This window comes from Equus caballus, chromosome 3, assembly GCF_041296265.1.
Source record: "Equus caballus isolate H_3958 breed thoroughbred chromosome 3, TB-T2T, whole genome shotgun sequence".
NCBI lineage: Eukaryota > Metazoa > Chordata > Mammalia > Perissodactyla > Equidae > Equus > Equus caballus.
Window position 1 is genome coordinate 19,380,884 of NC_091686.1, and position 15,114 is coordinate 19,395,997.

The 15,114-nt window shown below is 39.3% G+C and overlaps 1 protein-coding gene across 1 annotated transcript in view; it reads left to right on the forward strand.

Annotated features, from left to right (window-relative positions):
• The window catches only part of SNTB2 (syntrophin beta 2), a 99,407-nt gene that overhangs the window by 76,270 nt on the left and 8,023 nt on the right, over nucleotides 1-15,114 (forward strand). Inside the window, exons 5-6 of the mRNA XM_023637203.2 lie at nucleotides 5,168-5,364; nucleotides 12,649-12,833. Of these exons, the coding sequence (XP_023492971.2) occupies nucleotides 5,168-5,364; nucleotides 12,649-12,833 (382 nt within the window). The remainder of the gene's footprint in view (nucleotides 1-5,167; nucleotides 5,365-12,648; nucleotides 12,834-15,114) is intronic.

A 15,114-nucleotide genomic window follows, 5' to 3' on the forward strand; every position in this document is an offset into this window, starting at 1 on the left:
TTGTGGCAGAGACTGCTAATTGCTATCTCAAATTTAATATTTCTAAAAACACATTTTGTACTTCTCCAACAAACCTGTTCTTCCTACACTCTTCTTCATTCAGGAAAAGGGCATTTTTCCAGTTTGTGTGCAGGTTTTTTTGTGGATGCAAGTTTTCAGCTCATTTGGGTTTACACCAAAGAGTATGATTGTTAGATCGTATGGTAAGAATATGTTTCATTTTGTATGAAACTGCTAAATTGTCTTCCAAAGTGGCTGTACATTTGCATTCCCACAAGCAACGAATGAGTTCCCATTGCCCTATATTCCTGTCAGCATTTGGTGTTGTCAGTGTTTTGAATTTTAGTCATGCTAATAGGTGTGTGGTGGTATATCATTGTTTTAATTTACAATTCCCTAATGAACAGATTTTCATATACTTATTTGCCATCTATATATTGTCTTTGAGGAGGTGTCTGTTCAGCTCTTTTGCCCATTTTTTTTTCAGTTTTGCTAACTTCAAAAATTTTTCTTGAATTATGGTAAAAAACACACGACATACAGTTTGCCACTTTAACCACTTTTAAGCGTACAGTACAGTAGTGTTAACTCTATGTACATTATTGTGCAACAGGTTCCCTAGAGCTCTCTCATCTTTCAAAGTGAGGCTCCTGAGCCATTGAATAACAACTCCCCTTTCCCTCTCCTCTCCAGGCCTTGGTAATCACATTCTACTTTCTGTTTCTCTGAGTTGACTACTTTGGATATTGGAAGCATGTAACTGGAATCATGCAGTATTTGTCTTTTTTATGACTGGCTTATTTGATTTAGCATGATGTCTTCAAGTTTCATCTGTTTTGAAGCATATGACAGGATTTCCTTCTTTTTAAGGCTAAATAATATTCTATTGTGTGTATATACTGCATTTTCTTTAGCCATTCATCTGTCATTAGACATTTAGGTTGCTTACACCTCTTGACTATTGTGGATAATGCTGCAGTGAACATGGGCGTGAAATATCTCTTCAGGAGCCTATTTTCAGTTCTTTTAGATATATATCAAGAAGTAGGTCTTTTGCTCTTTTTTTTTCAGTGAGGAAGATTGGCCCTGAGTTAACATCTTTTGCCAGTCTTCCTCTTTTTGCTTGAGGAAGATTGTCACTGAGCTAACATCTGTGTCAATCTTCCTCTATTTTGTATGTAGGATGCCTCCATAGTATGGCTTGATGAGCAGTGTGTAGGTCCACGCCTGGGATCTGAACCAGTGAATCCTGGGCTGCCAAAATGGAGCGTGAAAACTTAACCACTATGCCACTGGACCAGCCCCTTTTGCTCATTTTTTAACTGGGTTTTTTGTTTTATATATTGTTGAGTTTTAAGAGTTCTGTGTATATTTTGGATACCAGTCCTTTATCAGATATATGTTTTTCATATATTTTCTCCTACTCTGTGGCTTGTCTTTTCATTCTCTTAACAGTGTCTTTTGAAGAGCAGAAGTTTTTTTGTTTTTTTGCAGGGGAAGATTCGCCCTGAGCTAACATCTGCTGCCAGTCTTCCCTTTTTTTTTCCTCCCCAAAGCCCCAGTGCATGGTTGTATATCCTAGTTGTAAGTTGTTCTAGTTCTTTTATGTGAGCCACTGCCACAGCATAGCAACTGACAGACAGGTGGTGTGGTTCTGCAACCAGGAAGTGAACCTGGGCCCCCGAAGCAGTGAGTGCTGAACTTTAACCACTAGGCCATCAGGGTTGGCTCGAAGAGCAGAAGTTTTTAATTAATAAAGTTCAACTTACTGATTTTTTCTTTTCATGGATCATGGCTTTAGTGTTGTATCTTTTTAGATCACCTAGATTTTCTCTTAAGATGTGTTCTAGAAGTCTTGCATTTTACATTTAGATCTAAGATCCATTTGGAATTAATTTTTGTAAAAAGGGCAAAGTCTTCCAAAACAGAAAGCACCAGGCCCAGATGGATTCACTGGTGAATTCTACCAAACATTTAAGGAAGAAATTCCCTATAATCTCTTTCAGAAGATAGAAGCAGAGGGAATACTTCCTAACTCATCCTAAGAGGCTAGTATTACCCTAATACTGAAACCAGACAAAGACATTACAAGAAAGGAAAACTGCAGACCAATATCTCTAACGAACATAGATGGAAAAATCCTCAACAAAATATTAGCAAATTGAGTCCAAAAAAGTGTAGAAAGAATTATACACCATGACCAAGTGGGATTTATCCCAGGTATGCAAGGCTAGTTCAACATTCAAAAACCATTTAATATAATCCATCACATCAAGAAGGTAAAGAAGAAAAATTACATGATTGTACCAAGAGATGCAGAAAAAACATTTGACAAAATCCAACACCTGTTCATGATAAAAACTCTCAGTTAACTAGGAATAGAGGGGAACATTCTCCACTTGGTAGAAACTGTCAACAAAAAAAACCTACAGCTAACATACTTAATGGTGAGAAACACACAGCTTTCCCACTAAGATCAGGTACAAGGCAAGGATGTCCCCTCTTGCCACTCCGTTTCAATGTCATACTGGAAGTCCTTGCTAATGCAATAAGGCAAGAAAAGGAAGCAAAAGGCATACAGATTGAGAAGGAAGACATAAAACTACTTTTGTTTGGAGTTGACATGATCTTCTATGTAGAAAATCCGAAAGAATCGACAGAAAACTCCTGGAACTAATAAGCAGTTATAGTAAGGTTGTAGGATACAAGGTTAATATACAAAAGTCAGTTGCTGGGTCTGGCCCAGTGGCGCAGCAGTTAAGTTCACATGTTCTGCCTCAGCAGTCCAGGGTTTGCCAGTTTGGATCCTGGGTGTGGGCCTACACACTGCTTGTCAAGCCATGCTGTGGCAGGTGTCCCACATAAAGTAGAGGAAGATGGGCATGGATGTTAGCTCAGGGCCAGTCTTCCTCAGCAAAAAGAGGAGGATTGGCGGCAATGTTAGCTCAGGGCTAATTTTCCTCAACAACAACAAAAAGTCACTTGCTTTCCTATATGCTAACAATGAATAAGTGGAATTTGAAATTAAAAACACAATGCCATTTACATTAGCACCCCCCAAAAAGAAATACTTAGGTATAAATCTAACAAAATATGTTCAAGATCTGTATGAGGAAAACTACAAAACTCTGATGCACAAAATCAAAGAGAAACTAAATAAATGGAGAGATATTCCATGTTCATGGATAGGAAGAATCAGTGTTGTAAAGTTATCACTTCTTTCCAAATTGATCTGTAGATTCAATGCAATCCCAATCAAAATTCTAGCAAGTCATTTTATGGATATTGACAAACTGATTCTAAAGTTTATAGAGACAGGAAAAGGACCCAGAACAGCCAACACAATATTGAAGGAGAAAAACAAAGTCAGAGGACTGACACAACCCAACTTCAAGATTTACTTTAAAGCTTCAGTAATCAAGACAGTGTAGTATTGGCAAAAGAATAGATAGATAGATCAATGAAACAGAATAGAGAGCCCAGAAATAGATCCCTATAAATATAGTCAACTGATCTTTGACAAAGGAGCAAAGGCAAATACAATGGAGCAAAGATAGTCTCTTCAACAAATGGTGCTAGAACAACTAGATATCTACATGCAAAAAAAATGAATCTAGACACAGACCTTACACCATTCACAAAAATTAACTCAAAATGGATCATAGACCTAAGTGTAAAATGCAAAACTATGAAACCCCTAAAAGATAACATGGGAGAAAACCTAAATGACCTTGGATATGGTGATGCCTTTGTTAGATACAATACCAAAGACATGATCCATGAAAGAAATAATTGATAAGCCAGATTTCACTAAAATTAAAATTTTCTGCTCTTTGAAAGAGAAGACAAGCTACAGACTAGGTTAAAATATTTGCAAAAAACACATCTGATAAATAACTGTTATCCAAAATATACAAAGAACTCTTAAAGCTCAACAGTAAGACAACAAACAATGCAATCAAAAAATGAGCCAGGGACCTTAACAGACACCTCACCAAAGAAGATATACAGATGGCAAATAAGAATATAAAAATATGCTCCACATCCTATGTCATCAGGGAAATGCAAATTAAAACAACAATGACATACCACTCCACACTTATTAAAATGGCCAATATCCAGAACACTGATGACACCAAATGCTGGTGAGGATGTGGAGCAATAGGAACTGTCATACATTGCTGGTGGGAATGCAAAATGGTACAGTCACTTTGGAAGACAGTTTGGCGATTTCTTACAAACATACTCTTACCATATAATCCAGCAGTCCTGCTCTGTGGTTTATCCAAAGGAGTTGAAAATAAGTTCACACAGAGACCTGCACAAAGATATTTATAGCAGCTTTATTCATAATTGTCAACACTTGGAAGCAACCAAGATGTCCTTCAGTAGTGAATGGATAAGTGAACTGTGGTACATCCAGACAATGAAACATTATTCAGTGCTAAAAAGAAATGAGCTATCAGGCTATGGAAAAACATGGAGGGAGCTTAAATGCATATTACTAAGTGAATGAAGCTGATCTGACAAGGCTTTATACTGTATGATTCCAACTATATGACATCCTGGAAAAGGCAAAACTATGGAGACAATAAAAAGAGCAATGGTTGCTGACAGAGGGGAAGGATGAGTGGGCAGTGCACAGAAGGTTTTTAGGGCAGTGAAAACACTCTGTATGATATTATAATGATGGATAGATATCATTATACATTTGTGCAAACCTATAGAATGTACAACACCAAGAGTGAACCCTAAAGTAAGCAGTGGGCTTCAGGTGATTATGATGTAGGTTCATCCTTGGTAAAAAATGTACCGTTCTGGTAAGTGATATTGGTAATAGAGGAGGCTATGCATGGATGGGGACTTATCATTTCCTAATAAAAATTGAATCTTTTTTTGATATGCACAGCCTCTTGGGAGCATAAAAAGCCAAGGGGAAATTGTGGCCTTGACCAATCCAGCCCACTGTTCTGCCTGTGATACCAGGGGTCATTTTATGGGAAAACAGAATGGTATCTACTTCAAAGATTATAATTTTGAAATGTACTTATCCAAAAACTGCTGGTGGCTTTTATAATGTTCTACTTGTTAGTCGGCATAAATTGCTGACATTTTCCCCTGACAATGCATTGATTACTTTTGATCTTTGTTCTGTTTGTGGTCCTAGATTGGTTCATTCTGGCTCCGGATGTCGATCACCCTCACTTGGGTCTGACCTTACCTTTGCTACCAGGACAGGCTCTCGGCAGGGCATTGAGATGCATCTCTTCAGGGTGGAGACACATCGAGATCTGTCAACCTGGACCAGGATACTTGTTCAAGGTTGCCATGCTGCTGCTGAGCTGATCAAAGAAGTCTCTCTAGGTATACATCGTGGCATTTCATTTCTAAGAGTAATTAAATGGACCTGTTATATTTTATTTTAAAGTAGAAACCATTATCATGTGTTCCAGACTTAAAAATGTTCTGAAATATGGCAGCTTAAAGTGATCATGATGGAAAGAAACCTAGTTTCTCTGTTTTAGTAGCAAAGTTTTCCTAAGCCTTGTACATGGCTCTGAACACGCTCATAACACAGATGGCAGTTTTACTGTTCATCATTTTAATCTGTATTTGATAGTGTAAAGATTTGTTTACTAAGTACTAGATTCATGGACCCTCTGTTTAAGAAGATTTGGAATCTAAGATTTGGATAAATATGAGCGTATCACAAAGCTAATGGCTATAAAAAAATAAAATATTTTGAAGAGGAGTTTTGCTTCAAAAGTTCAAAAATGTGTGCCTGATACTGAAATAAGCATCTAAAGGAAATAAGCCTGGTAGTCTCTTTCCATTGTTGAAGTGCCCTCTTGTGGCTAATACGTATGAATTTGGGGGTATGGTTTCATATGCATATATTTGTGTGTATGTATATATATATATATGTATAGATTTTTCCAGATTGCTTTTCATTTTAACAAGAAGAGAAAATAGTCAAAACGAAGAGACAATTAGAGTCTCTAATATGGTTTGAATTACATTGAGTATCTTGGCTGCAAGTTGGTTTACTTAATTTTGCTCCTGTTTTCTATATACCTTATTTTATAAATCTAGTTTTACAGAATTTATATAAAAAGAGAAAATATTTTAAGAGCAGAATATCTTGTGATTTATCTTTCTTTCCATTGCTTTTGGAAAGTGAGGGATCTCCGTGGCTTTAGAACTGCATGGGCAGCATTTCCATGGGTCATCTTCTAACACTAGCACCAGGGACAGTTTATTTTTTATGTTGTCAAAACGACACAATTCTTCAGCTATTTAGGACTTGCTGATTATTTCCCTCACAACCACAATGATGATTCAAGCAATGACACCAATAACTAGTAAGACCTTCAGCTAGATTCTGCTAGAACCACACATCTACACTGTCTTTCTCACTTGTCTATCTCCCACCCATTTTCTCTATGGAGTGGTTTATTACAACATTAAGGGCTGTGGGGTTCTGGTTTTTATTTTGGCCACAGAATGTGCTTTCTGGGATTGGCATGTCCTCAGTGTGAAAGTTTGTGATGCTCTGTGTTCCTGTGGGGACTCCAAGGGGTCAGCCAGCACTCTCCTCAGGCCCTTCACTGACATCTGGGGTCACCATATCTTCTTCGAGGATTCATAGAGATATGCTTCCCAAAACAAAGAATGCAACTTGGATTTTTAACATTTTTAACTTTTGTGTTGTTTCTGTGGTGTCTGGCAGCTAAACTTCATATTGCAGGAAATCAAAATCTATCCAGTCCCTGGCTCACAGTTGTTTAAATACAGATGGCTTGAGGAGAGGGAGAATAAGAACCAGCTGGTTCCTTATATTTTTACATAGACAAAAGAAATATATTTTTTGGTAATTTTGAACTTTTTTTTTCTCATTCATAGCTGTATTTTAATATTACCTTGGTAATGCTTTCATTTCCACTATTCAGGCCAACTTATGTACTTACTAATCACTTACTCTGTATTTAGAGCTGTGCCAGATATATTAAACTGGCTGAAGGTAAACCACTTTGTGAGAGCCAGGAGTCCTTTAAAATGTGTTTGGGGGCCAGCCCTGTGGCTGAGTGTTTAAGTTGTGAGTGGTTAAGTTCGTACACTCTACTTCGGCAGCCCGGGGTTCGCTGGTTTGGATCCTGGGCACGGACCTAACACCGCTAGTCAAGCCATGCTGAGGCAGTGTCCCACACAGAGGAACTAGAAGAACCTACAACTAGGATATGCAACTATGTACTGGGGGGCTTTGGGGAGGAAAAAAAAGAGGAAGATTGTTAACAGATGTTAGCTTAGGACCAATTTTCCTCAAAAAAAAAAAATGTGTTTGTGTGTGTATGTGTGCACCCGTGAGTGTGTGCACTTAGTCCGTTATGTCTTAATATGTGTGTACTCGGTGTGCACATCCACATATATACATACATACGTACATACATAACCCAAAATGTCCTTCAGATGCATGTTACCACCTTCTGTTAAATTGCTGGGGGATTCAGAAAGGTTTCTTTAAAACCGTAATTTTATGGGGCCAGCCTCGTGGTCTAGTGGTTAAGTTCGTCATGCTCCACTTCAGTGAACCAGGTTCAGTTCCCAGGCGCCAACCTACACGATTCGTCAGCCATGTTGTGGCGGCGAACCACATACAAAATAGAGGAAGATTGGCACAGATGTTAGCTCAGGGCTAATCTTCCTCAGGGGAGGAAAAAACACTAGTTTTGGCACATTGTACCACATAGTCAGATATTTATGGCCTACAGAAAGTCAGGAAGTTGACAAAAAGAAATCAGTTAAGTTCTGTTCCTTGTCTCATGTATTTTGGTTATAGTTAAATTTCATTGACTACCTACAAGATTTGACTAGTGAATGCAATACATGATCTTCATAATGTTCATTTAGTTTTAAACCTTTATTAGATTATAGTTATAGTAGAATTGATCAGTGATCCCTCTGGTACACAAGGACTTTTTCCTTCTAGCAAATATAAACTTCAAGATGCCTAGGCAAAGAATGCAGTTAACTCCCTCAGGTACACAAAACCATTTTCCATGTGTCATAATATGTCAAAATTTGTCAAAATATGAAAATGCATATATGTGTGTAGTTGTTTGAACTTTAATAAGTATGCTTTTAAAGGCTTAATTTCATCATACCAATTACCCAAGCTGTTAAAGTTGTTAAATCATACAAGAACTTTATGAAGATAATTTATATTTCTATAGCTTTGGTGATATGAAGACTAAGAAGTAGAAGATATAGGTAGGAGTTTTATTAATAAATATGCAGAAAATCTGCCAGAGGAGAAGAAAAATGGGCATTTTAAAGTGTTTATATTGTTAGCATATATGAGGAAAGAGTTTCACCATGTTCTCAATTTCATAGAAATTCTCTTGAATCCCTTTTTATTCATCTACTCGGCAAATATTGATTGAGTATGTGTATACTCTGTGCTTTTACTGGCTATACGAAAATAAATAAGGTAGGTGTAGCCCCTGCCTTTGAAATAGGAAGGACAGAAACGGACAGAATAATAGGTGCATGTCAGGGTTGTTATAAGTCATAAATGTGAGCTACATGTATCCTCTAACCCTAATACACAACCTTCTAAGGCAAGTTCTATTACCTCCATTTTCAACATGAAAGAACCGGAGGTGGGCCGGCCCCATGGCCAAGTGGTTAAGTTCGCATGCTCTGCTTCCGCAGCCTGGCGTTTTGCTGGTTCAGATCCTGGGCACGAACATGGCACTGCTCATCAGGCCATGCTGAGGCGGCGCCCCACATGCCACGACTAGGCCTCACAACTAAAATATATACAACTATGAACTAGGGGGATTTGGGGAGAAAAAGCAGAAAAAAAAAAAAAAGATTGGCAACAGCTGTTAGCTCAGGTGCCAACTTTAAAAAAAAAAAAGAATGGGGGTTAGTGTGGCTGTGACTTGAATTGAGGTCTTTTTGACTCCAAAACCAGTGCCTTGAGCCCTGACATTTCCTTCTCTAAATGACTCATTCTTTTTTTGTGTGTGAGGAAGATTGGCCCTGAGCTAACATCTATTGCCAATCTTCCTCTTTTTGCTTGAGGAAGATTGTCTCCAAGCTAACATCTGTGCCAATCTTCCTCTATTTTTTGTATGTGGGACATCACCACAGCATGGCTTGATGAGCAGTGTGTAGGTCCACACCCAGGATCCAAACCCATGAACCCTAGCCCACCGAAGCGGAGTGCACGAACTTAACCACTATGCCACTGGGCCAGCCTCCAAAATGGCTCATTCTCATGACCAGATTAAACTCCTGGAGGACATATAGTATCAGTTTCTCTTAATTCATTAAATGAACAAATATTTACTGAGTATTTTATTATTTACAAAGTGCTGTGCTTTGTAATGAGAGAAATAAAAATAAATAAGACCTGCTTCATGCCTTTGACCAAATAGCTATAAGAAAGGAACATAGTCATGTTCTTTTTTGTAACCCTGGGTGTGATTAGCCCATTGATTATACTTGATCACTGGCTTTTCCTGTGTGCAGTAACAGAGAATGTTGCCCCAGCCTTTCTCTTAGAGACTCCTGGGCAGTCAGGCCAGCTTGAACCTGCAAACCCTTCTGGGTTGTTCTGGAAGGCCAGGAGGAACCCAGGATGACATGGTCCTGCAGGTGCTAAAGTGTCTTGCTAGAAACACTAGAGCCCCCCCCCCCACCAGAGCCCTCCTACCAAGTAACTGGTCCCAGAACAGCAGAAGCAGGATTTGCAGCATAGAATTTTTGACATTAGGGTCCTTGTCCTTCATGATACACTGGTAACCACCAGCAGTGTCTCATTTAAAAAGACACAAAGTAGAAAACATAGGTTGTATTAACCTGTGTTCAGCTTGCTGTAACACTAATAGATTTATTGTTAGTTAATGAGCCCTTTTTCCTCTTAGCTTTACTAAATCTTTTACTATTAGGGAGCTGCTTAGAAAGTGATCTTTAATGTATGTCATTTCACTCAACAATATCCCCTTGGTCTGAAAAAGCCAATATCCCCTCCACTTAGCAGATTGCGAAGTAGTAGCCAGGGCAGTAGAAGGAAAACTAGGGCGGGCGAAGATGGTGATGTCATGGAAGAGTATTTCAAGGAGAGGAATGGAAGTAGGGTTAAATGTATCATTTGGGATGGTTTAGGCTGAAAATAATAGAAAATGCCCTCTAAAACTAGATTAAATATTAAAGAAATGTATTATCTTACAAAAAAGAAAGAGAGACAGCAAGAGTAAAAGAGGGGGAGGTCTTCTCTTCCCAAGCATAGTTCTTTTCAGTCTGACTGAGCCCGTTTGGTTCATATGGACCAACAAAAATCACCAGGGGAAAGCCATGCTCTGGTTGTCCCAGAGGCTATCTTCCCTGGAACACATTAGGAGAGAGTAGAAACCTGGATAAAATTGAGGTTTGGCTGTAAAGGAAGAATGGAGAAATAAAAGCTGGGTAGACGGCCAACAATGAGTACTATAGGTATCAAGATGAGGGCTGAAGAAGCAGGTCAGATTTAGCAACGTGGAGGTAATGGTGCTCTTGGGGAGAGATGCTTAGGGGTGTAATGGCAGTGGCAGGTTGCAGAGGGCCCCAGATCCTCTCCCATCAGAATAGGGCCACTTCTCACAGGTGCCTGCCCTGCACACACACGTACACACTCTCTCTCTCTCTCTCTCTGTGTCTCTCTCTGTCTGTCTCTCTCTCGTTAAATCAGAGTCAGAGGCTTATTTCTCTTTGGTTCATCACTCCTGAGACCCTCTGAGGGTGAGAGGTGGCAGGTACTTAATCACCATTGCCTCAACTGTTTTTATATACTATTTAGGGAGAAACCATTTAACTAAGACTATTAGGCACAACATTTTTATGGCCAGTTATACTCTCATTCAAAATTATCTGATATTATCTATAAGTTTTAAACTAAAACAAACTCAATTCTAAACCTAAACATATTCAGTATGACGTTTACTTCTCCTTTTCAAGGATTGTGGTAATCATAAAAAATATTCTTTGTTTTTAAAGTAATACACACAGACACTGACATTTGCTTTCCTTTCCTTCCTTCCTGAGGGAAACAATCCTAAAGAGAACATGTAAGAAATCTCTTATACGACAAGCTTGTTGGGGGGTTAATGGTTTGCCTTTGCCAGCTGTGATCACCTGATCTTGCCCCCCTAGTGACACACTGTAGGCAGAAATACTCGCCTGCCTGCACTGCACCTTCTCTGCCAGTGCTGCAGGGACTTGGGTGGATCCTTGTTCTTTGAACTTTTCATTTCCAGATTAGAACTGACCCCTCTCTTCTCAACAGATCTCAATACCCTTGACTATGCTATAGCTTCAGGGATGTTAATAGAATAAATTCTCTTGAAAACTGTACTCCGGTTGCATTGATTGGGATCAGTCTATTCTTCCTCCAAACCCCTCAGCCATTCATTTAGAGATTATCACATTGGGATCCTTCTCCAGGTAGTTAATTTTTTCCATATTTCCCCGTAAGATTCCTTTTCTGAGGATAACTAATATTCAAAGTCCATCATCCAAAACTCTCTTCTTTGAGTAGTGCTGAGAAGGGACACTGCCAATATTTGTTATTCCTTTCCCTTATTTCCTAAACATATCAGCTGCCTTGACTAATTGAATGTTTTTGCATGTCCAGCGAAAGAGTACATTGGTCTGAGTATGAGGACTTGCTTGTTTGGGAACCATTCTTTCTGTTTAAAGTGACCAAGGATAGCTTGACTCTGATCCCTTAGGTGATTTGAAGTTTGGCTCTCAGAGGTTTGTCTTAATTCCCAGGTCTCACAGGGCCTCTCACGTAGCCCCTGTAGTAACAACAAAAAATTGTGCTCAAATGTTAGTAAAACAGGAACTTCACCAGTCTTGAGAGAAGACATTTGCCAGTCTTACAGATCCAAGTTTTTTTGTCTTATCAACTCAGATACATCCTTTGAATTTTGTCTTTAATAGGACTGACTATATGACTTTTGCTGACTATAGCTTTTACCCTTGATAAACATTATCTTTATCCTCTTCCCAAATACCAACCAAACCATGTTACTGCCCCTGAAAGACATCTCTGCCTTTTCTCCTTTGGTTATTCCTTCTTCTTGCCTACTTGAAACCTTCTTCCTATTTCTCACTGCCTGTCCACTTTGACCTATTCTTTAGGGCCTATCTGAATTCCATCTCCTCCAGGAAACATTTCCTTGACTTTGCCTTATTCAGTTTGGTGTTTAGTCATGTTTTATACATTCTACCTTACACAGTTAGGGATTTCATGTTTATCTCTATTCATTTATGAGGTCCTTGAGAGCAGGAACCATGCCTCTTACTTCTCGAGTACCACACACAGCCTACTGCCAGCACAAGTGTACAGCTGATACTCACTGAATTGAACTGAATCAGCTCAGACGTCAGGAGACTTATGATAACTTCTTCCTCATTTCAATCAAGATGTTGACTCGAGTAACCAAAACAGAACTCCCTATAGGAGGTTCCAAGTAGATTAGGTATCACATACTCTCAAGAAAAGATTCTTATTCCTTTTTTGAAGTCAGAAGATTCCTTTTCCACTTGGTAATTGAAGTAGGAACTTTATTAATGGTGTTTTTTGCTTGTCTTCAACAGGCTGCACGTTAAATGGCCAAGAGGTAAGACTCAATGTCCATTATGAAAATGGGTTCACTATCTCCAGGGAAAATGGAGGTTCCAGCAGCATATTGTATCGCTACCCCTTTGAAAGGCTGAAAATGTCTGCTGATGATGGCATCAGAAATCTGTATCTGGATTTTGGTGGTCCTGAGGGAGAACTGGTAAGAGTGTTTCTGGAAAACATGTTTATTCTAATTGATATTCTCATTCTTTGTCATCGCTTCTTATCTTTTGTATAGAAAATTATGGACTGATAGTCCATTTGGAGCCAGGAAATTGTTCTTCAGTTTTCAAGATGCATTGGGTATGGGTTTGGGTTTTTTTTTCCTTTTCCCCACATTAGGAGATCATTCCCTTTTTTAAAAGTTTTGTTTGAATGTTAGAAAGAAAAAATGGCCTTTTAAGAAACAGGCTTTTATCTAATAAAAGATATAAAATACTAAAGCTGGCAAACAAATAAATTCTGTCCAATACTATTATCAGCAGTTTGTTGGAATGAGAGTTAAAAATAATAGAGTAGGGGCTGGCCCTGTGGCCGAGTGGTTAAGTTTGCGCGCTCTGCTTCAGAGGCCCAGAGTTTCACGGGTTTGGTTCCTGGGCACGAACATGGCACTGCTCATTAGGCCATGCTGAGGCGGCATCCCACATGCCACAACTAGAAGGACCCACAACTAAAACAAAATATACAACTGTGTACTGGGGGGATTTGGGAAGAAAAAGCAGGAAAAAAAAAAGATTGGCAACAGTTGTTAGCTCAGGTACCAATCTTAAAGAAAAAAGGGGGCTGGCCAGATGGCACAGCAGTTAAGTGCGCACGTTCTGCTTCAGCGGCCCGGGGTTCGCTGGTTTGGATCCTGGGTGCAGACATGGCACCGCTTGGCAAGCCATGCTGTGGTAGGTGTCCCACATATAAAGTAGAGGAAGATGGGCACAGATGTTAGCTCAGGGCCAGTCTTCCTCAGCAAAAAGAGGAGGACTGGCAGCAGATGTTAGCTCAGGGCTAAACTTCCTCAAAAGAAAAAAAAAAAAGAAAGAGTGACTTGATTGTTACAGAAATTTTACTGATCAGAAAAAAAGATACAGAGATATGTCCACAGAGCCATCCTCTTTTTTGACCTCCTTGTGCTTTAAAGGAAATATCAATGGGAATTCCTGATTCCCCTTAGAAAAGTAGAGAAGTATGTTGAGTATACTTCAGAAATCATAAATTATTATAAAGGAGTAAACTAATGCCTTTTCTCTCTTATCAGTATTGAGCCAGTTGTTCAAGTCTTATCACATGTGAAATCTTATGTCTGTTGACACAGTCACAGTAGGTGTAAATCTGGAAAACAGAATCTTGAAATTTTAGAACTGAAAGAGATCTTAGAGATAACATCGTTCAACCTGAAAATGAGAAAACTGTGGCTAGAAGTCTTATTTTAAATGATGAACCTTTAGGAGACTATGGATAGGCCATGGACCAGGGCTTTTCAAAAGCCTGAAGCATTAGAGAGAATTAAATGCTTCTCTCTATTAAATTAACTTGTATTAAATTAACCAATTATTAATAGCAGTTGCCACTTAGCAAGCCAGGTGTTAGATTATTCCTGGCTATTTACATATTTTTAATCCCTGCTTTATATTTAACATATACAAAGTTTAGTGATGAAATTAGTGCTTTATAGTTTATATTTTTAATAAAGTTGTATTTTTCTTTAAAAGGCATAGTTAAGGGCTGGCCTGGTGGTGCAGCAGTTAAGTGTGCACGTTCCACTTTGGCTGCCAGGGTTCGCTGGTTCAGATCCCAGTGCAGACATGGCACTGCTTGGCAAGCCATGCTGTGGTAGGCATCCACATAGAAAGTAGAGGAAGATGGGCACGGATGTTAGCTCAGGGCCAGTCTTCGTCAACAAAGAGGAGGATTGGCGGCAGATGTTAGCTCAGGGCTAATCTTCCTCAAAAAAAAAAGAAAGGCATAGTTAAGTAAGCTACGTCCTATTCCTGGTCTCTGTTATCAGTGCCAACATTTAATGAACCACTTAACTCATACAGCCTGACCCCAGATTTCTTGGGTTTTTTTTGTTCTGTTTTGTTTTGGTGAGGAAGATTGTTGCTGAGCTAACATCTGTGCCAATCTTCCTCTATTTTATATATGGGCCACCACCACAGCATGGCTTGATGAGTGATGTGTAGGTCCGTGCCTGGCATCGGAACCTGTGAACCCCAGGCTGCTGAAGCCTAAGAAGTTCACCACTATGCCACTGGGCTGGCCCCATAACCCCAGATTTCTTTGTTCACCTGGTGCCAGCTGTCCAAATTAGAAGCGTGTGCTTAGGAAGGTATAACTAGCCCTCCTAACTAGCCTCAAGACTTGTCATTCCCACCACAAACCTATAAGGGGTGTCAAAAGTCATATCCATAGGTGGTCACACTTCAGCTGAGTTCACTGTGGTTCCCCTG